This window comes from Astyanax mexicanus, chromosome 11, assembly GCF_023375975.1.
Source record: "Astyanax mexicanus isolate ESR-SI-001 chromosome 11, AstMex3_surface, whole genome shotgun sequence".
NCBI classification, from domain to species: domain Eukaryota; kingdom Metazoa; phylum Chordata; class Actinopteri; order Characiformes; family Acestrorhamphidae; genus Astyanax; species Astyanax mexicanus.
Genome location: NC_064418.1, coordinates 10535704 through 10559942, shown reverse-complemented (window position 1 = coordinate 10559942; position 24239 = coordinate 10535704). Strand labels below are relative to the sequence as shown.

The following is a 24239-nucleotide window of genomic DNA, read 5'->3' as shown; positions in this document are numbered from 1 at the left end:
TCCTCAGACTGGAGTCGCGCTGAAGCTTTGGATAGTCTGGGTGGTGAGTGGAGCATTAGTGGGAATTGACCCACTGGCTGTAGGAAAGCGTTGGACGGGTCTCCTGACCTTTACTGACATTTGGCGGTTCTCTCACAGCGTTTGATCTCTGCACTGCACAGGGTCTCTACTGTGCTAATATACTTCATACAGCTCACCCCAGATCCCCCACATTTCAAACTAGGTCTCCAACCACATGCTAATATGGTTCTAACTCATGTTTAGACCATGCAAGTGTCCTTTCTGCATTTCCGTTGTGGAGATATCAGTTTCTCATTAGTAAAAATACATTTTAGACTCTTAAAGACTTTTAAATGGTTTTAAAAGGGAATCTGCATTTTTCATGCAGCTGATAAGCCAAAAGATTATAATTACTTACAATTCGGCCTTTGACAATGGCCTGGTAAAAATGGTTGGGCAGCACGGTGTCTTAGTGGTTAGCACGTTTGCCTCCCAGCACTGAGGTCTTGGGTTTATTTCCCTATCTGGTTGGAGTTTCCATATTTGGCACTCTGTTCTGGGTAAAATGCTGTAGTGCCTGATATAGTCCTCTACGTTTACAGTTGTTTCCGGTTGAGAGTATGCTGTGCGCTATTGGCTGAAGCTTCTCACCAATGTATGGATAAGAGTGGTCAGCATAAATAGTTGTGTCTAAAAAAACGTGATTGTAAGTGAAGGTGCTAAATAATTTACTTGTAACTTCATTTATTTATTTATTCATTCATTCATTCACAATGACATATTATTTATGTTTAGATGATATACAGCTCTGGAAAAAATAAGAGATCACTTAAAAATGATGAGTTTCTATCATTTAACCAAATTGAAAACCTCTGCAATTTAATCAAGAGAAAGATGGATGACCACAAGTCATTAAACCAAACTGAATTGATAGAATTTTTGCACCAGGAACTCTTAAAACTTTGTATATATGTGCAGTACTTGAGGTCTGAAAGCTCTGCATCTTTTTTGTTATTTCAGCCTTTTCTCATTTTCTGCAAATAAATGCTCTAAATGACAATAATTTTATTAGGAATTTAGAAGAAATGTTGTCCGTAGTTTATAGAATAAAACAACAATGTTCATTTTACTCAAACATAAACCTATAAATAGCAAAATCAGAGAGAAACTGATTCAGAAACTGAAGTGGTCTTTTCATTTTTTCCAGAGCTGTATTGTCCTAGGACAAATTGTTCTAGCCGATCAACCGACTGATCCAGATTTCAGTTTGCACATTGCACTGGATAAACCCTCATATAACTAGTTGCTGCTTTGAGTAAAAGTTGTTTGTTTGGAGATATTTTAGTGCAGAAATCCCAGAGCTATATGGGGCTTCATAGCTGCAGAGAAGTCATGTTGGGTATCACAATGCAATTTTTTTTCAGGCTGTGATAAAATATGTAAATAAATTACACACAAAAACACTGAATTAAATGTTTATTTATTTATTTTTTTTGCACGGTTGTCATTCAAACAGCACAGGCCGCTCTAACACGGTGTTAAATTATTCATGTGGCCGATTTCTTATCCCTTCGCACCAACAGCTGTAGAACTTTGTGTACGTGTGGGAGAGAAAACAAGAAATCGAGTGTCAAAAACGGCTGTACTTTTGCTCTCTCAGTCTTTCTCTTTCATCCCCCTCTCCTAACTCTTGCTTTGACTCGTCTCCCACTCGAAATATCCGCACACAACGTCAGCGAACTCAGTCAAACGCCAGCTCCTGCAACGTTTCCTGACCTCCACGCTCTCCGCTTTAGAAATGCCTTCAAAAAGAAGACCTTGAATAGTGGAACTGTAGACTGAAAGAACTTGCAGAACTTTCTGCTGCTATTCAGTCGAGTTATGAAGCCTTGCTCCCTGAGTCAAGGCTTTATGTCTCTCTTGTTTTTTTTTTTTAATGAAGCCAGACAGTTTTCATTGTGGTGCATGAGGTAATGCAGTCAGTTCACAGTACGTACAGGTTTTGGACCTGTATGGTTTTATGGCTTTATGGTTTTATGGAATGGGTTTCCATGGCCAAGCAGCTGTATTCAAGCTGTACCCAGAAGTACTGTAGATGGATCTGGTGCAACTTTACTGCACAACAAGGTGCCTGGCAACAAATTCAGTGATCAAAAATAGTCAAATCCAGCAGCATGTAATGTAAACCAGGACCAGGGGAGACAAAAGCTGGTTAGAAAACACAGGTTTATTAACAGGGTTTGGCAAATAAGAATAGTCAAAAACGAGCAGAGTCAAAACCATTATAGTAACATAACTAAGAGTAGTCAGACAGCAAGCAGAGTTCATTAAACAGAATATCCAGTAAGTAGGGAGCAGGCAAGAGAGTAGTCAAAGAGGAGAAAAGGGTTGATAACAGTAAATCAAACAATACAAAAGGGTTTAGGCTAAAGAGGAAACGATAAGCAAAACAAGGTCAGAAAACAGGGAATCAAAGACAGAATAGAATGCTTTGTACAGAGCTAGAAATCTAGATAATACGCAGCCACTGGGGAGTTGCACTGAGGGAGTATTTATACAAGCTAGACCAGGTGGAAATAATTAGCCATCAATCAATAGCTGGGTGATGTAGAACACTTGAGAGTCACGTGATTCTCAGAGTCATTGTAGTTCAGAGCCAGAGGCTGCTGGGAAACTGAGTCTTTAGGCAGAGAGGCTTCAGGAGCAGGCATATTGGCAGAGTCAGGCGTGACACAGCACTTGTTGACTGGCTTTTTTTTATTTATTAAAAATGCAAAAAATAACCAACGCATTTTGGCACTCAGACCTTCAGCTGTGTTAAAAGACAAAAGTTAGTAACATCCCAGTTTTTTTTTAAACATACATGATTACAAAACTACCAATGAGTACACTCCAAGTACTAAAGATCACATAATCAGCCAATGAGAGGTTAACAGCTCAATTCCACATGGGAACCACTTCCACCTTAAACTTCAACTTAAAAGTTCTTTTGAAATTCACAAACACAGTTAGTCATCAATTTTATTTTAAAAAATACTTTTGTGAAAGAACACACACAAAGGAAAAAAAACTGCACCCAAGCAGATGCTTTTGCCAGTGTACAGGTTTTTTTGATTGGACAGCGACCATGTGACTTTGATTTCCAACCAAAATTAATTGTTTTTACAACATCTGGACCTTATTATCAAGCCAGTCGTGTTTTTTTTTTATGGCTGTGTGACTTTTTGATTTTCAAACAAAAGCCCAACCAAAACATTGGGTTTTGAAATCAATTCGATTTTAATCTTCAACTAAAACACAATGGGCTCTATTTTAGTGATTTATAGGTGAGCCGTCAACCATGCACCAAGCAGCTTGATTTAAAGGAGTTTCAGTGCAAAAAATATGCCTTGCATGGCTCAAAATATGCAAAAGGCATGTACTAATTCTCTCAGTTAACCATGGGTGTGTCACTTGCCATTTCTTTTATAAGTCAGGTGCTCTATGACTTTGGCAGATTGGTATTTTAACGGTGCAGTACTTCTGCACTTCTCAGCAGAGTAAACTGCAGTGCTTGTTCACGCTGTGAAGGTGTGCAACCAGGTCTTTAACAGGAACAGCAATGTTATTTTATTTAAATCGGTCAGTGTTGCACCTGTGTTTTCCGCTGCCGAGATAGCAATACGCCAGAAATGTACCTGGACACACCTCACTTCCAGACCACCACACCCATCAGCATAGATATATTCCTAAACTCTGTCGCTATTTTAAAAGCGCAGGCGCAATACATGAAAATAGACTGCTGGCAGGGTGTAAGATGGCAATGAGCATCGTGACAGGCCTTCCGCAATGTGTATGACAGGGCCCAATGTCTATTTAACATTAGAGACTGTTCACTCCCCAGTGAATACAGTTTATGTATTGAAACTGAACAGCTAAAATGGTGGTATTATAAATGTCTTACTAAAAACATGGTTTAATTATTAAACTTGTATTTCACAGATCAACAAAGACACATCCGGGGCCTGTGGTCCATCTGAGTGACAGTCCGAAAGATGAAGGGAAGGTAAGATATTGTTGTGTTTTTTAAATATTCTTTTTTTAAATATCTTTATATTCAGTAACAGCTGGTTTTAGCTTTACTCACAATGTTTCCATTGACATTTTGAGCAAATTAAAAAGAATAAACTAAGAACTTCTACAATTCACTCACTCTATTTCTATTTAGTGTGCCAGTGTAAATGTTATAGTAAATTATTTTTTTATATAGCTACAGCTCTGGAAAAAATTAAGAGACCACATCAGTTTCTGAATCAGTTTTTCTGATTTTGCTATTTTTAGGTTTATGTTTGAGTAAAATGAACATTGTTGTTTTATTTTATAAACTACAGACAACCTTTCTCCCAAATTCCAAATAAAAATATTGTCATTTAGAGCATTTATTTGCAGAAACTGAGAAATGGCTGAAATAAGAAAAAAGATTTTAGACCTCAAATAATGCAAAGAAAACAAGTTAATATTCATAAAATTTAAGAGTTCAGAAATCATTATTTGCTGCAATAACTCTGGTTTTTAATCACAGTTTTTGTACATCTTGACATGTTCTCCTCCACCAGTCTTACACACTGCTTTTGGATAACTTTATGCCACTCCTGGTGCAAAAATAAAAATTAAAGCAGTTCAGCTTGGTTTGATGGCTTGTGATCATCCATCTTCCTCTTGATTATATTCCAGAAGTTTTCAATTTGGTAGAATTAAAGAAACTAATTTTTAAGTGGTCTCTTATTTTTTTAATCCAGAGCTGTATATCTGCAAAATCTGTATCTGAACTGTATCAAGAAGAAGTTGATGGAAAGGACTTTGAACTACACCTGGTCCTTGGTGGCAAAAGCCAGTTAAAATCCACATGAGCTGAATAAGTAAACAACATGGTTGTCTATGTTCCCATTATTAGGTAATAATGGCACAAATAGGGTTGTTTTGTAGGATGATGTGGTGATATAGTCAATAGTGTCCTAAGCAAAAAGGGATTACTGGGGTTACACATAGGGCCCTGCCCATTCCCTTCACCCATATTCCAATCAACCACTACATCACAAGCTCTTCACAGGGGTTATCAGAAAGGCACCTCCATTCATCAAGAATTGTTTTTTTAACATGCACACAACACAGTACACACACTGCATCCACACAACTCTACACTGGCCTCCCTGGCAGCTAAGGCCGTATCTGGCACTAGCACTGTTAATGCATGCTCAGTGCCACCACTCAACAACACTATAGCAACATATGCAAAAACCCTACATCTGCCACCATGCTACAAATGAATATTTAATTACAAACCTCTACAAAACCCCTAGCATATGCCGGCCACCCACGCTCTCTTTAATATGCCATGGTGGTCTTGCTGAAAGAGGCATCAAAACCAAGTTTCAAGTTTCTTATCTAGTGCGCTTCCTAGAGAATTTGGGTTTTTTTCCATACCTGTAGTTTGTTTCACTGGTTAACATCAGTCAATCAGCATTTTCTCCCTTGGTTTGGTTTGTTTTCACACAGGCGCAAACCTAAATGTACCAAAATGCGCCCCAACAAACCAACAAACCAGAGCTTTGACCAACTCAGGCTTCCCTATATGACAAAATGTGTTTTAATGTCTGATTCCTAGCACATTATATACAACATACTGATCATTATTTGTAGAATTTGTTGATTGAGGATGTAGCTCCTAATCTTAAGGTACACATTTAGCTGGGAGTGGGAAAAAAATTCGATATCACTTTTTGTGATACATACAGATATATAACGGAGTGGATCAACACCAGCAGATCACACGACTCTCTAAACCATCACTGACTGTGGAGACTTCACACTAGACCTCAAGCAGCTTGGACTGTGTGTCTCTCCACTCTTTCTCCAGACTCTGATCCCTTGATTTACAAAAAAGGCAAAATTTACTGATGGTCAGTGATGGTTTGGAGAGACATGTCATCTGCTGGTGTTGGTCGACTGTGTTATATCAACTCAAGTCTAAAGTCAGTGCAGTGCAGTGCAGTTTTCCCGGAAAATCTTACAGCACCTTATGCTTCCCTCTCACAACTTTTATGGAGATGCAGATTTCATTTTCCAGCAGGATTTGGCACACTGCCCACACTTTTAAAAGTACCAATTGTTTTCATATGATGTTCAAATTTTCTGAGATAGATACTGACTTTTGTTTTTTTTTATTGGCTGTAAGCCATAATCATTAACAATTAAAGAAATAAAAGCTTAAAATAGATCACTCTGTGTGTGTAATACATCTATATAATATATGAGTTTCATAAATCATTTTTGATCTGAATTACTGAAATAAAGTCATTTTTCAATTATATTCATTTTTTTTTTAGATGTACCTGTACCAAAGTTTGAGAGCTAATGGTCTAGAAAAATTTTGTTTTCAGTCCACTGTCCTGCTTGTCCTGTTTGGAGTTCATCCTGCTATGTTTGATCAGGTGTTTTGGATTTAAGGTAAACTCTTAAACCTGTAGAAATTACAGGACCAAGATAGAGAACCACTTGTCTAGAACTTTTATTATTTACTGTATCTGGTTGAACTCGACTGTTATAAAAAAAATCTGGTCGAATCATTTTCTGCTGGCTGCTTCTGTTGACCCTCATCTTTCCTGACACTTGACTGAAGCTGTAAAGTACTACACTCTCTCAGTACTGTTAGCAGACTGACTATGCTGCACTCCGCTCCCTCCGGAGGCTCAAATCCGTTCTCTGGATCCTTCTCAGATTGTCGAAGAACGAGGCTGAAACATATCTCTACTAATAACCCACATAAGTTCAGTTTGACTGACCTCATTCTGGCAGACCTGCCACTGTCAGTCAGCCGCTCTCACCCAGATATGAGCAGCCACTGTGTCACAGAGTGCCACTGGGAGATCGAGTGAGAAAGTGAGGGACAGGTCAGCGGTGGCTCTGTTGTGTTGAGCTTGACTGTTTCATCCCTGACAGATCACGGTTCACTTTTACAGCGTGTGGCAAATGCTCTTATCTGGAGCAGCTTATGATTTTAACCTCAAGGCAGAATAAAATAAAACATAGCAATTTTTGTGTGTCAGTTCATGTACTGTCTATTAATCAATACAGCTTATCTCTAATCTCTTATTGGTCTTACTAATAATAGAAAGGGATGCTCTGGAGCAGCTGTGATCACCCTAAGGTCCTTAAGGTTACTGTGTCCAATGCCGAGTAAGGTCTAGAGGGGTATAAATGCTACACTATATGGCTCTGGAGAAGTAGAGCTGCATTTTCTCCACTGTTGCAAAGCTCTTGTGTGACTAAATGCAAACAAATCCCCACTGGAATGTTTTAATATCCAGCATAAATAGGGTTCCCGCAGGTCCTTAAATTAAAATACAAGTAATTAAGGTCTTAAATTGACTGTAAATTTGTTGTAGGTATAAAATTTTCAGACAGTGCGTTTAATACTGGTGGGAAAGCACATGCTAACATTAGCATCGATCTAGGTAATGTTACTGGGGAGAGAATTAAGGTTAGTGGAGAGCTAGCTAACACACTAACGTTAGCGGCGAGTTAGCTATGTTACCGGGGAGAGAACTAAGGTTAGTGAAGAGCTAGCTAAAATATTTATGTTACCAGCAATTATGTAACATACTAACATAAGCAGCAAGCTAGCTAACATACTAACGTTAAGAGCAAGTTAGCTATGTTACCAGGGAGAGAACTAAAACATTAGTTAGCAGCGAGCAAGCTAACGTTACTGGAGAGAGAACTAAGGATAGCGTCAAGCTAGCTAACATACCAACGTTAGTGGCAAGTTAGCTAACATACTAACATTAGCTGTTAGCTAGCTAACATACAAACATTAACGGTGAGCTAGCTTACATACTAACGCTAGCTGTGAGTTAGCTAATATACTAATGTTAGCAGCGAGTTACCAGGGAGAGAACTAGGGTTAGTAGAGGGCTAACTAACATACTACTGTTAGCAGTAATTATGTAACATTCTAATGTTAGCAGCGAGCTAGCTAACATAGCGATGAGTTAGCTACGTTAACAGGGAGAGAACTAAGGTTAGTGGAGAGCTAACTAACATTAGTGGCTTGCTAACTAACATTACTGGGGAGAGAACTAAGGTTAGTGGAGAACTAGCTAGAAAACTAACTTTAGCAGCAATTATGTAACATACTAACCTTAGCAGCTAACACACAAACATTAGCGGTGAGCTAGCTAACATACTAACGCTAGCTGTGAATTAGCTTATATACTAACATTAGCAGCGAGCTAGCTAACATACTAACGTTAGTGACAAGTTAGCTAACATACTAATGTAAGTGGCAAGTTAGCTAACATACTAACATGAGCTGCGAGCTAGCTAACATACAAACAAATAATAGTGAGCTAGCTAACATACTAATACTAGCAGTGAGTTAGCTAATATACTAACGTTAGTGGCGAGTTAGCTAACATACTAATGTTAGTTGCAAATTAGCTAACATACTAAGATTAGCTGTAAGCTAGCTAACATATTTGCGTAAGCAGCGAGCTACGTTACCAGGGAGAGAACTTATAAATTATTTTCTACCAAAGAAATGATGACTACATTTTTAGGTCTTAAATTATATTTATTGAGGTATTAAAAAGGTCTTAGAAAGCATTAAATTTGACTTTTAAAAGGTGCAAGAACCCTGATAAAGCTTCACACACAATAAGAGGCTGATTGACCATCATGACCATAGAAAGACAAAGCTTGTCAACCAACATGTCCAACATAATCAATCTGACCAAGCTACCTAAGCAGTACGGCCATTATGAACAACATGAACACCTAGACTACGCTGGTAGACTACGCAGCATGACCACAAAAAGACCAAGCTGGTCAACCACCATGACTAGCATGAGCAGGTCAACCAGCATGATCAAAACCATCAAGCTGGTAGTTCGCCTGTACAGTTTTTATTGGCTAAATGCTCATTTATTCAGTACCTCACATGCACCGTCCTCCTTCTATAAAGCAGATTTTCCTTGCTGGCTCCTAACAGTATGTGCAGGGTGCTAATGTTTTTTTTTTTTACAGGTGAACGTTACCCTGAGCTTAATTAGCGAACTGCAGTACTTAGTTAGCTAGCAGTCTCACCCTCACCTCAGCGCTAGCGTTTAGCACTGCTGACACCGTGGACAGGTGCTGAGGAGTGTTCTTCCTAGAGAGGTTACTAAAAGGTTATTAAAATGAATAATTCAATTTTTTTTATATTTTAAAATCTCTCCCTCTCTCTTTTTTCTTGCACTATTTTTGCTTAGCAATTTTGTCAGATCTGTCTCACTCATGTATAAGATATTAGGCATGTTCCTGGAAATATGGGTATAAAATAAAATATATTAATAAAACATAAAACATACCATCTTCATCATGTCCTGCTTTACATTTAATTACATTAATAATCCAACTGATGGAGTTCATTTAAAAGGCATGAGCACTTAAAGTGGAGGAATGGGCACTCATCAGGGCACTTATGTATATATAGCAATGGTAAAATCTAACTCCAGTAAAAGTAGAAGTCTAAAAATAAACATTAGCTAAAGCTTTACTAAATATTTACTACACTGATCAAGCATAACATTATGACCACATCCTTGTTTCTATGCCCATTATCCATTTTTATCCATGGTGAGTCATTCTCAGCATTACATGACATGATGTAATGACCACATGGTGGTGGTGTATGAGGTGTATGAGATGGTTTGTATGAGTGGATCAGATGCAGCAGTGCTGCTGGAGTTTTTAAACACATCAGTGTTCACTCACTGTACTCCACTCTATTACCCACCATATGCAAACATAAGCTATTACCAATAGATTTGTCATAATGTAGTGGAGTTCAAAGTGAGATATACGAGTTATAGTGTAGAGATTAACAGTTATAATGGAAAGTACATAAAAAGTACAGCAGCTAACTGTGTTTACTTTGTTACTGTCCAACACAGTAGTGTGTGTGTGTTTGTTTGTTTGTGTGTAAAGGTGTAAAGCTTAAGTCTGCGTCAGCAAAACAGCTGAATCCACCTGTCAAGATGTTCTGAATTACTACGATTTAAATATACACACACAGGAGGAGAGAGAGAGAGAAACAAAAGAAGCAAGAAAAACTAAGGAAAGAGAGACAAGAGTAAGGGAAAATAGAGGGAAAAGAGAAATGAAAAAAGTTATATTTCAGATTTTGAGAGAGTGTGACCTAATTAGTGTTCTCTCTCTTTCTTAGTCTTTCTTTCTTTCTTTCTCTCTGTCTCTCTTTCTCTATCGCTTTCTGTTGCTCTGCTCAATATCCCACTGTCTATTATCATAATTTGATGTATGATGATATATGATAATATATGAATGTGTTACAGTAAATCTGGTCATGTTCTCTTTTTCCTCAGCTGCTGATTGGTTTTGAAAGTGGCACGATCGTGATGTGGGACCTGAGAGCCAAAAGAACTGACTTCAGAATCTACTACGATGAGGTGAGTGGGCACATATTTATGTTTGCAGAAGTATTCAACCTGTGTGCTCTGAAAATTGCAAGTGAAATGAGAAAATTAGCTACTATAGCTAGCTACTGAGATGAACTTCTAAGGATTTTTATTTGTGCTTGAATTTATGAAGAAAATTGCCAGAAAATATTGAAAAATTATTTACTGGTTTCTTTATTCGCTTATTTGGTTACTAAGTGGTAGGGCCAAAGGGTGAAATAGGACAGGGCCTTAGTTAGTCTGTTAATCAGAACATAAAGCAGAGCTTCAATGTCAAGTAAAACTGAAAAATGGTGCGATTCTAAAACTTTGGATTGCTAGTGTACTTGGTTTGAATCTCAGAAGCACCATTAAGGTGGAACGGGAACGTTAACTAGATAGTTAGCTACTGAGATGTGATTTCTAATGATTTTTTTGTGCTTGTTATGAAGAAAATTGCCATAAAACATTAAAACATTGTTTATGTTTTTTTGGGCGCTTATTTGGCCGCCATCTTGCCAGTGATTCTCATAGCCCTCTGTTTTGAGTATGTCACTGATAATTCTCTGTTTGTAATGTCCTATAGCCCTAACACTTCCCCTTACCCCTCAAGCTGAATAAGAATGTTCATATACTATCCCTAGACGTGCACGTGCAAAAGAGAGGGGTAGGGCTAAGTGGTTTTCAGCCAAGGGGTGAAATGGGATAAGGCCTTTTTTATTTTGATAATCGAGTCAAGAAGAATAGCTGATGTTCTTTGAATGTCTAAAGCTGAGCACAGAGTTCTTGTCACTGAGCTCACTCCACTATGTTTGTTTATTTTTTTGTTCCACCTTAAATGCTGCAGCCCCTGCAGTCTGTTGAACCATTTAAGGTGGAACAGAGAAGTTAGGAAGCTAGCTACTGAGATAAACTACTAGCAATTCTTCAAAATTCTTTTAAAGAATTCGGACATAAAACATTAAAACTACACATTAAACTATGATGATATAGTGCTAATTGTCACATTTAACAAGGAAAATACTTACATTTTTTGGTTTCTTTGGTCGCTGATTGTTCCATTGTTCGCATCCCCCTCTGTTTTGAGTGTCTCACTGAAAATCTCAGTTTGTAGGGTCATGTAGCCGTAACACTTCCCCCTACCCTTCCAGCTTAACAAGAATCTTCACATCCTAGACAGAGGGTTAGGGCTAAGTGGTGGGTCCAAGGGGTGAAATGGGATGAGGCCTTAATTATTCCATTAATCAGGTCAGAAGAGCTTCAGTGTTAATTAAAACAGGAAAAAATGGTGGGATTCTAAAACTCAAGCACAGAGAAGAAGGTGAAGAGAATCAGATCAGTGAGATAAGGCTTAGTCCTGGTCACTGAGTTCACTCCATTGTGTCTGTCTGGATCTCTGCTCTGTCTGTGAATCGATTTGGCCCTGAGCTCTGTCCCTCTGTCGCGCTGTCTCTCTGTCTCTCTGGATTTTGGGTATTCTTGTGTTTTTTTTTTATTTGACTTTGTTGCAGATTCAGAAATGCAGCTGAATGGAAGTCTGTCACTCTTTCAAATCTGATTCTCCTCATTCTGCCGAGTGTGTGGAGTGTGAGTGCTGGTATTTAGCATAATTGCAGCTTGGCTCCCGGCTTTGCTGGCACTGGCTTCACTGAACGTGTTTGTGAACATTCTGCCACAGCTGCTGCCTTCCCTGCCTTTCACTTTCTAAATACCAGCTGATTTTACAGACAATCCACCAGTAACCTTAACAGTAGAATAGCTAAATATACATCTATGGAAAAAGTAAGAGTTTCTAAATCAGTTTTTTTTTTTTTTTTTTTTTGCTATTTATAGGTTTATGTTTGAGTAAAATTAACATTGTTGCTTTATTCTATCAACTACAGACAACATTTCTCTCAAATTCCAAATAAAAATATTGTCATTTAGAGCATTTACTGTATTTGCAGAAACTGAGAAATGTCTTAAATAACAAAAAAGATGCAGAGCTTTCAGGCCTCGAATGACAAAAAAAACAAGTTCATATTCATAAAGTTTTAAGAGTTCAGAAATCAATATTTGGTAGAATAACCCTAGTTTTTAATCACAGGTTTTATCATGCATCTTGGCATGTTCTCCTCCACCAGTCTTACACACTGCTTTTGGATAACTTTATGCCTTTACTCCTGGTGCAAAAATTCAAGCAGTTCAGCTTGGTTTGATGGCTTGTGATCATCCATCTTCCTCTTGATTATATTCCAGAGGTTTTCAATTTGGTAAAATCAAAGAAACTCATCATTTATGAGTGTTCTCTTTTTTTTCCACAACTGTATATGCACATACACCATACCAGTCCAAAAACAGTGTAGTAACTAAAAGTTTTAAACAAACTAAAATACTTTGTGAAGCATTGAGGTGACTCTTATCTGGGGAGCTGTTAACTTGCGGTTAACAAGATTCTGAGGCTGGTAACTCTTGCTCTTCTTTCCTTGGGGCGGCCCTGATGAGAGCCAGTTTCATCATAATATATATATATATTTTTTTTTAGTTTTTTATTTAGTTGAGTAGTTCTTGCCATAATATGGATTAGAACATTACTCAAATAGGGCTATTCACTGTATACCAACTCTACCTCTTCACTACTTCACAACTGATGCTCTCAAACATTAACATTAAGAGGGCAAGAACATTCAGCACAGCTGTTAACTGAAAGCCTGAATTCCAGTTGACTTTACCTCATAAATCTGTCTGAGAAAATCCAGCCAAGGTGTGCAAAACCGTCATTTAAGCAAAAGGTGATACTTTGAATAATCTAAAAAATATATTCTGGTTTGTTTAACACTTTGTAAAAAAAGTTTTTAAAAGTGTTTTTATAGTGTTTTATAGTTTGGATGTCTTAAGTATTAATCTACCCTGGTTCTAATTCAATCATTTCTATTAATAACAGATGCTCAGGTTGAGCAGAGTTTTCTAAAAGAGTGCTTCTACCAAACGAGCTGAGCATTTAAAAGCACCCCTGATCCCTCAAACCCACTGTGTGCTTCCTAGAACGATCTGTCTGGTGGTGAGAGGAGATGCTGAGGTTTAGGGGTTGTCTGAGGTAAACTGAGCTTCTGGGGCTGTGATAATTACTGGGTTCTGATGTGCACCTAGCACACCAGCTTGGGTGAAGACAGAGACAGACAGCGAGCGAGAAAGACAGACAGAGAGAGAGAGAGAGAGAGAGAAAGAGAGAGCGAGCACAACCAAAAAAAAATGCCTGTTAAGATTATGTTTATACATATTCATACTTTGTATATTATCTTTGTACAACACAGCACTATTACAAAATAAGAAGCTATAATATAATAACACTAATGTTTATATAAATCAATAACAGTGCTATTACATTACAATAGCACCATTAAAACACCATTACAAAATAATACCACTTTTACAACAGTAGAGTTATTACAGCTCAATAATGGAACAATAACACAATGCTATTATAATAATGTTTTTGCGACTCAAATAATGTATTACAGCAATACAAACAATAAAATACAGCAATAAAATAATACTATTACAGTGTATTGCATAGTGTATAGCATTATATCAGAATAGCTTTGTTACAATACAATAACTATTATTATTATTATTATTATTATTATTATTATTATTATTATTATACACAATAACTAACTATTACTAGACTAGACCATTACATCGCAGTAACGCTTTTTAAAATAATGCTATATTATTATATTACAAAAAACTTTGTCAAGGCCAGCGGAGAAGAGACAAGTGCACATACAATAAAAAGGCTTAATAATGAGAAATCCGAAAGTCAACAGCAAGCAAGGGGAGTACAGGAGAGTAAGGCAAAATCATGGTCAAAATCATGGTCAGAATCAAAAATACAAAAACAGTCATTCACAGAGAAAACAATAACATGCAAGCAAGCAAGATAATCACTTTGTAAAGACAGACGGAACCAATCTAATACTCGGCAGTAAGTGAGTGAAGTGCAGGATAAGTATATTATATAGTGAGGTGAACAGGTGAAATCAATATTCAGGTGATTGTGCGTTGGTGCGTTCTGCGCAATTGAGTGTGTAACAGGAAAATCACTCGTAGACACATATAGAAGAAATAAAAGTGCAGTTTTAACACAATAATGTTAATATATTACAAAAACATAATAGCAATTGTTATATAAACATAATAACACTATTTTCCCAAAGTGACACTGTAATAATGCAATGACATTATTATATTAAATAATATTACCAATTGGTAACAGTAAGAACAATAATACTGGTACATCACAGCAGCAACTTTTGTAACACTAAAAGTGACATTATTACATCACATTTACACTATTACAACATAATAACACACATACAGCACAGTAGCAACGTATAATAACACCTTTATAATACAGTTACTCTAGTGTAGCACAGTAACACTATTACTGACAACAAGGTAACACCATTACATCATAATAGTAATGAATATACAGTGCAATAAGAGTGTTATTACACATTAATTACATCTCTATAGAGTTTATTTTAGGGTAACATTGTTACAGTCGTTGCTGTTTCATTGTTAAGGAGTTGAACTCTTGCATGCTGATGATTCAGTTGTTCGGCTGCGCTGCGGTTTGGGTGATTAGGTACGTAGCTTCAGCCGCACTGGGGGGTCATGCTGGGCTTCATCAGCTCCCAGTCTGCAGTGGTTTGAGGCAGTGAGTGAGCTGTGCTGAATGTTAGCACAGTTTGTGATCTGCCTCTAAAACACAATGTCAACTTCCAAATTTGGGACAAAGCTCCGGTTTGGGCTGGGCTCGGTCTCCTCGGGGTGCAGAGGAAAACACTGAATAATGCATGAACATCTGAACTGGGCCAAAGTCCTCTCATTATCAGCGCTGAAAACACACCCGCCGATTCCGACTCAGCACGAGCTGAGTGACCTCCACAGACTCCACCGGGTTACACAGCACTGACCACCCAAGCCAGATTATCCAGAGCGCAGCAGCCAATCAGAACAGAACTCATTTACATAGATCATTCTGGAAGGTACACTGAAAAAATTATGAGTAAAATTTACTTTAAAAAAGTTTCGCAACTTTCTGCATTTGCTTTTTTGAAGTACATTTAATTTCAGATGAATTTAAGTAACTTCAACTCAGTTTTAAGACTTAAATGTTACATAGAGTAAATAAGTGAACTGAACTTTCTTTTCAATCCTTTCTTTTAGTAAACTTTACTTAATTTCTTTTTGCTGAATCAATCCTTTTTTTTAGTAAACTTTACTTAATTTATTTTTGCTAAATCAATCCTTACTTTTAGTAAACTTTACTTAATTTCTTCATACAATATTACCTAATTACAATTACTTAATTTATACTGTCATGGTCAGAACAGAATAGCAGACAAGCGCAGATACTGATAAAAACAAAGTATGTTTATTATAATAATAAACAGATGTAATCAGGGTCGATACAGAAATAAGGGTGGTCACCAGTAGACAGAGCAATGAAGACAAAACCATACCATAAACGAGAGACAGTCCAGAGTTCATACACAAACAATCCAGTATCAGAGATAATCCAAGAGGCGGTGGTGAAAGTACAGTCCAGGTCATACACAAACAATCCAATATCAAAGGCAGAGGCAAGAATCGGCGTCGAGAAAACAAAAGCAAGGTCATACACAAAGTAAACTGAGACAATAGATAAGTAACGCTTTGTACGAGGATAACCTACAATACGCGGCATGGTAGTCTGTTTGGCGTGCACCTTTATAGTGCCAGTAATCAGTATTCAGGACTTCCTGGAGGAAGCAGGTGAGATGTCACGTGATCAGGTGAGTGCGTGATGTCAGCGGGTGGTGCATTCTGGGTAGTGTAGTTGTTAGCCTGAGAACCTCCATTAGAGCTTGGTGTGGAAGGGACAGAGGAGCTAACAGCACCAGACGTGACATATACACTATTACTCAGATAATTTATGATACATAATATATTAAAATTCCTGAAATTTAAATAATTTTAATTAAAACACACATTAAAATATTTACATAATCTTAAAGATTCTTTAAAAAGATCAGTGAGACTTGGTCTGTTTACAAAAAAATCTTTGACATTATGTTAATATTTGAATGTGTGTTTTAACTAAAATATTTAAATGTCAGGAATTATAATATATTATGTATCATAAATTAAGTAATATTGTATGAATGAAGTAATTGTAATTAGGTAATATTATATGCAGAAATTAAGTGAAGGTTACTAAAAGAAAGGATGATAAGAATAGGGCACAAGACTTCCTGCACCTCTGGCTGAGCTCTAAACTCACTTAAACTTAGGGACGGTGTCGAGGAAAAAGTCTGACTGAACTTTTGTTCCTCCACAGCTGGCGGCTGGCTGGCGGGAGGCTTCGGACACTATAATCACGACACTTTAATGGACGCGGTAATGACTGTAATCATCTGTCTGGCACATGCTCAAGTGGCCAAAGACAACTTTTCATCAGGGGAAATGTGTTTATTTTTGAGCGCAAATGTTTGCAGAAGAAATTTGTGTTCACTTCTAAAAATAAAAGCCAAGTATGATTATTTATGTGATTTATTTTTAGGTGTTCTTTTGATTTAGAACCAGTTTTGATTATGTTGTGAAAGCATAACATGAGCGTAAATAAACTTTTCATAAAGTTTAAGGAACCTCCACGGGGGGATTAAATATATGGCCTGTTCATTAATGCAGTCAATGTTCACACAGTGCTTTACCAATGCTAGCAAACTATTTGCTAGCTATTTCTGAAGAACACCAGGTACAATTTTAGTGTGGTAGCACTAAAAAAACATGACTAACATACAGTAAGCTTCTAACAAAATGGGCTGATAATAAAAAGGTTGATTTAACTGGTAGAGAGAATGTTCCTGTAATGTTCTTCCATTGAAGACCTCTAAGGTTGCTAAGGTGCTTTTAGGAAAGGCAGGCTTTTTGCTTTTTGAGTCAACTCCATAGACTATGCCTCCTTTGAGCTTATGTGCAGGATAAAAAGGACTATTTTTCAGGAGATAAGGATCACCGGATTTAAGGCACACTATCTATTTTCTGGTCTATTTTCATACATAAGGCACACTGGATTATAAAGCGCATTTTAAGAGACATTAATAAGGATGCCACATCAATATGAGCAAGAGTGTCACCATGTTTTTAACTTTAACTAATTTTTCTTTTTTAAAGTTAATCAAGCGCTTGGTGTTAATCAACACAGCAGCATTAGCATTCCCCATACGGCATAAGAGGTTGCGCAGCAGTTAGCGGCTAATGCTAATGCTGCTGCACCCAGCCTTAGTGCTGGAGAAACTTCACTGAAACTCACCCTTATACCGCCTTATACAGCGGAGTAACTTTACTGCTCCCTAATACCTGACTAATAGAATTCATACATAAGGCACACTGAATTATAAGTTGCACCATCAATTTTTGGGAAAATACAAGGATCTTAAATGTGCTTTTTAGTCTGAAAAATACGTTATACCAAGAAACATGGCAGAGCTCTTTCTTACCACTTCATACAGATGGCATCACAGTTGTATTGGCAGCTTGAGAAGATGTTAGAACAACATTTAGCAGGTGTTCAGATTTGCATGAGCTGGGCATCTTCAGTGAAAGTAAAACAAAAAAAAAGGATGTTGGTGGTGTTTAGTTCATTAGCTCTTAGCAGGAGCTTAATGCAAAATTGTCAGAGAATTGGTGCCAAAAAAGAGTGTTGTTTGGTGTAAAGAACATTTCTTAAGCCGTATTTAGAGAGGATGAGTTTCAAATGAGGATGTGCAGCGATGTAGTGAGGCAGGGTTATAACATGTATGTAGGCTAGATATTATTCCACATGATAACTTACCTACCTAAAGCTGCATAAGTGATAAAACTTCTTGGAAGTCCTTTGGCTCATCTTCTGGAATTTTTCTTTTTTTTTTTTCTTCCAATTTAGCTAGGCCAATTGTCCCACCCATTTAGCCCATATCCCCTATCACTAGAGATGCCACAACACAAGGATGGTGAAAACTAACCCTAAACCTCTGACATGTGTGAAGTTGCCCTACGCTTCTTTTTTAACTTCTGCTGATGCAGCATTGCCAAGTAGCATCACAGAGCGCTCAGAGGAAAGTGACTCAGTTCCAATACATCAGCTCACAGACACAGCCTTTTGCTGATCAACATCACCCTAGGAGTGATAAATGGAAAGAGCACCATCTGCCCACCCAGAGAGAGCAAGGCCAATTGTGCTCTCTCAGAACTCCGGCAGCTGATGACGAGCTGCATAAGCAGGACTGGAACTCGAGTGCCGAGGTTTTAACAATGTATTCATGCCTATACAACAAAACTATCACCTCCTTGAGTGCCTCTGCACTTGAAAAAAAAAAAACGTGGAAAATTTATTTTCCACAGGATATTAAGATTTTTTTTATACACACATGGATTTCACAGAAGGAAGTGTCAAAAAAATCCATTGATCTTGGTGCTAACCATGGTGCCCCAACACATAGATTCATTTGTCTTTTTAACCAGGACAAAAGCTAAACTAATTATTGAAGATTGTGCATCTGGGACTACCCACCAAGTTTTATCTTCTTTTGTTGGTTGATTCCTTTTGGATGGAACTATTTTTATATATAGTTTATGAACATAAAATCTGAAGTTATACTCATTAAGGTAACAGGTGCTGGAATCTTTCTCGACATAAGAACATGCAGTCTGTAAGAATTACTGTGTCACATATAAAACATTTTTTGGTATTACTCACATTATTCAACCTCCCCAAGTAAAACTAATCCCATCTAAAAAGGGATTAGGCTTTTGATTAGCTGGTTGAAGAACTATTTTTCTAAAGAACATGGGAAGAACTTACAGTATTTTAGAATTAAAACAATTGCAGGGAAAATGTGGAGGCTTTGTACCAGTTTTCCTGGAAGCCAAGAACCATTCAGGAACCTTTATTTATAGGAGTTAACTGAGCTATCCAACTAAAGCTGCTTTCTCTCCTCAATTATCTGTGGATGGTTGAACAGTAGGTTGTAACATCTGGCTGGTCCTGTGTTGGAGCACTGGCTGAAAGTGATGGAGCCAAAAGATTAACTGCTCTGCAGAACTCTGCTCTGCAACATTGACTGATTTTGGCAGTAGATGTGTTCTTTGTGCCAGACCATGAAGGTGCCAGGATCTGCTGGATTCAAGGAGCTCGCTCCATATGTTCCAGTTCCTGGGCCCACATCCTTCCTGAGAGCAGGCCTGGGATGTAATATGCAGCTATTTCTGGTTGTCGAGTTCGAGCTCGAGCTCAATGAACATAACTACAGTACAGGCCAAAAGTTTGGACACACCTTCTCGTTTCCAATGCGTTTTCCTTATTTATAATGACTATTTACATTGCAGACTATTTACATCTCACTGAAGACATCAAAACTATGAATGAACACATGTGGAGTTACTGTATGTACTTAACAAAAAAAAAGGTGAAATAACAAAAAAAACGATTATATTCTAGTTTCTTCAAAATAGCCACCCTTTGCTCTGATCACTGCTTTGCACACTCTTGGCATCATTCTCTCAATGAGCTTCAAGAGGTGGTCACCTGAAATTATTTTCCAACAGTCTTGAAGGAAAGAGTTCCCAGAGGTGTTTAGTAGCACTTGTTGGCCCCTTTGCCTTCTTCAGTCTGCGGTCCAGCTCACCCCAAACCATCTGGATTGGGTTCAGGTCCGGTGACTGTGGAGGACAGGTCATTTTTTGTTAAGTACAAAAAACTCCACATGTGTTCATTCATAGTTCTGATGCCTTCAGTGAGAATCTACAATGTAAATAATCATAAAAAAAAGAAAACGCATCGAATGAGAAGGTGTGTCCAAACTTTTGGCCTGTAATGTACCTTTGTTCAGTCCAAGACTATGACTAGTCAAAGCTGATTCAAAATAGGATGGAGTCTGAAGGCAATTGGGATTAAGTCTAGACTCTAAATGAGAGCAACATTGAGCCCAAAACCACTGAGACCTGTTTGAGACCAATTTAACCACGTCAACTCTAACATTTCTGTTCTTTTCAGATTGTTGAGTGGATTAATCTAAAATCAAGCCGTACCCTTACTGATTCACTCAGGGTAATTAGAATTCAAGACTACTCTCATCATGCTGGATCATTCAAATACAATTTATATAATCAGATCATAAATTGCACAGTCATGTAATGTATTGCATTTGCATTCACTTTACATTTTTTATCAGCAGATTTGAATCTGAACTTCTAACATTTTTCATTTGTCCAATTTAGGATAAATTAGAATAAAATGAGTACAGGATACAATGTTGAATATATGAAAAGTACACTGAGTAAAAATACTCAATAAAAAAAGTCTTAACACGTAAATAAGTGCATAAATCTAACAGTATACATTTGAATATGAATCAATCGAGTCCAAGTCCAAAGTCTGTTGATTGCAAAACCAGTCAGAGGAACGAAAACTAAAAACTCCATGAAGGCAGAGTACTTTTTAATCCAAGACAATTAAGAGAACTATTCAGTCCAAGACATAAGTCCATGAGTCCATAAAAAGTCCAAGTACAAATAGGTCTGAGACAAGGTTAATTAATCTCACAAAAACAATGGGCTCTATCTTACAACCTGCGCAAGGTGCATCCTGATGCTCATTGCTATCTGCATTGTTTAGATAGAAATGGTGCTTAAAAATATATCTAGTGAGGTGTGTTCAGGTACATTTCTGGTGTAATGCTATCTTGACAATGGAAAACACCAGTGCTCAACTAAATAAAAAAAAATACCTAGGCAATTGTCAACAGTCAGACAGTCGTTGCTACTGTATCTTGGCAGAGAGATGTGCCCAACGTGCACATGTACACCCCCACTTTAAATGGAAGTGTTGGAGAAGTCCAGCCAGCTGCGCCTTTGAAATAGCAATCTGCCAAAGTCAGAGTGCACATGACTTAGATTATAATTAGTACATGCCTTTTACGTGTTTCGAGCAAGGTGTGCTTTTCCCGCTGTTATGATAACAAAAACACTGACATGCCCTTTCAAGCTACACAGTGCATGGTTGAGGGCTACACTATCCTAGATCAATAAAATAAGGTGTTAAAGTATGTTAAGAAAAAATATAGTAATTAATTGTCTTCCTCTGGGCTTTTTGATCTGGCCCATATTTAATTGGTCAGCCCCATAGACTGTATATAGCTGGACAGAGCATCGTCTCTTAAAAGTGAAGCCACCACAGGTCGGGCGCCCCCTGCTGTTCGGCTGCAGAAAGCTGTGTAACTCCACCCATCCCCATAGGTTTCAATGGCAAAACAGACAACTTTCAATCACGTTTTTTTCTAATATACTGTAATTCTACCTCCATTATTTAAATGCAACAGCTAGTGTAACATCTGCTTATATTGTCACATTTTTATATCCCCACAGAATTCGGTTTTTAAAACTTTATTTGGCTCTATTCAAAAAAGGTGTGGTTATGGTAAAAGGGCTGCTTATGGGCGGGACCAATAACAGACCGTCAGCTGCGCTCCGCCCCGCTCTGCAGTCTGTGACCGCGAGGCAGCCCTCAGGGGCGGGGTTATTTAAATGAGTAGGCGGTCTCTCCACAGCCTTTCTCCCTCCTCTGGTCTCTACTGCGCAGACTCTGGTCTCTGAATCGCCATAATGGCGGAAGATTTTGGCTTCATTTTCATTGAATGAATGGGAACGGCGACACGGCGTCCATCTTTATATACAGTCTATGGTCAGCCCTAATAAACACACAAATCCAGGGTTTTGAATTTGGAGATTGGACACGAGCACTCCAGCACGAGCACTCCAGTTTGTGGATAATTGGAAATAAATGAAAGCATGACCAGTTTTATCTCTTTTTTTGTAGCACAAGAATCGTACTCCAGCACTGGATCCGTAAATGCAAACCTCACCAAAACTTCATATATTTTTTCAACAAAATATCAAAACTCAGTCTGACTATGTTAGTCTTCAATTACAAGGCAAATCCAAGTACAAATAAGGCAAATAAGTGCACATCAAGATCATGAGCACACATACTTCATCCTACTATTGGGCAGCAAGCGGTTGATGTTTAGCATATTCACATTGGCGTCTTGGGTCTTGGGTCCAAGTCCCCAACTGGGTGAAGTTACCATGTTCTTTCTGTCCTTGTGTGGGTTTTCAAACAAAAATGACCATTGAGTAAAAGGGGTGTTTATACTGTAAATATGTAAATATCAGCTTTGATTTAATTAAAATTAACCTCTGGTGCAATTGCTCTTTTAGTGAGTTACATCGGAGAAAGTGTAAAATAAACATATATGTTTATTTGCTAGTATTTGGACTGGAATGAGATGAAAAGTGGGGGGGCAGACTCAGAGAATTTTGAGCAGGAGTCCAGGGCAGGCCCCTACAAGTAGAGATAATGGAAGAGAAACGGGAGAAGTGAGAAGTTGTTCGACACACAGGTAAAGAGGAAGTGATGGTTTATATAGGGTGGAGAGTGGGAGGAGTAAGGGCGTGGATCAATCATCCCCAAAATTAAGTTATATTCATAACTCCACTTATTTTATATCCACAACTCAACACCTCTGAAGGAACTTCCTAGTTCTTCCTCTGAAAGAACTAGTCCTAGTATGAATTTTCAGTCTTGGAATTTATACATGTGTAAATTGAATTGGTGATTTTCATTTGAAACAAGAACAGCAGGGATCTTAAGGAAGAGTGTATTGATTATCAGACGGAAGTCTGGGATTGGGAAGCAGGGTGGAAAGAAAACATCTCCCTAATGTGTTGCTAAAGAGGAGTTTGTTGATTTCGCTCCTGCATCATTTTAATTTCCTCTCATCTCTCTCAAATCAACCACGTCAGGCCCCTACACTTCAAAGCCTAACAGGCTGCTTCCTCACACCTGCTCCGAACACACACAGCACATAGCCAAATGAACATCAAACCCGTCTCCAGCAGAAGCAGCAGCAGCAGAGGAGTGCTCTTATTCAGAAGGGCCAGTTCAGCCCCAGGCCTTTTAAACTGTTCTGATGGCTGATTAATTAGATGCAGAAGGTAACTGAATGTACTCTCTGAGAGAGAGATTGAGAAAGAGTGAGAGAGTTAAAGAGGTAGAGAGAGATTGAGAGAGAGAGTGAGAGAGTTAAAGAGGTAGAGAGAGATGTGTGAGTGTTTCTGCTGGATGGAATTTCCAGATCTTGTTACGTAAAACAGTCTCTTACTCTCTCCACTCTCTTACTCACACTTGAATGCACTATTAGTGTATGTACTGTGTACTGTGGTCCTTGAAAGTTTGTAAACTTTTTTAAATGTTTGTAATTTATGCAAATATTTGACCAAATATTGAAAAGTTCACCAGAGGATATAAGAACATAAGAACAAATTGTGTGATTATGGTCATTGTCCTGCTGCATGACCCATGTTCTCTTAGGATTCAGCTCACAGACAGATCTCATGACATTTTCCTTCAGAATTTGCTGGTATAATACAGAATTTGCTTGAATAGCCAACGATGCTATTCAGTCTTGGTCCAGATGCAGCAAAACAGACCCGAGCCACGATCCTTCCACCACCGTGTTTCACAGATGGGATAAGGTTGTTATCCAAGAATGCAGTGTTTTCTTTTCTCCATCCATATAACTTTTCTTTTAAAGTTGTCCAAAAAGTTCTTCCAGTAGCCTCCTTTGCTGCAGACAGGCAGAGTTATGTAGCTTTAAATATGTATTTTATATATAGCATAATTCTCTCTCTCTCTTTCTT

At 37.9% G+C, this 24239-nt stretch overlaps 1 protein-coding gene across 10 annotated transcripts in view; it reads left to right on the top strand.

Moving 5' to 3' along the window:
* stxbp5l (syntaxin binding protein 5L) overlaps positions 1-24239 on the top strand; it is a 221828-nt gene that overhangs the window by 137085 nt on the left and 60504 nt on the right. For all 10 annotated transcript variants that reach the window (XM_022680504.2, XM_022680501.2, XM_022680499.2 and 7 more), the window contains exons 6-7: positions 3982-4045; positions 10401-10484. In XM_022680504.2, coding sequence (XP_022536225.2) covers positions 3982-4045; positions 10401-10484 — 148 coding nt within the window. The remainder of the gene's footprint in view (positions 1-3981; positions 4046-10400; positions 10485-24239) is intronic.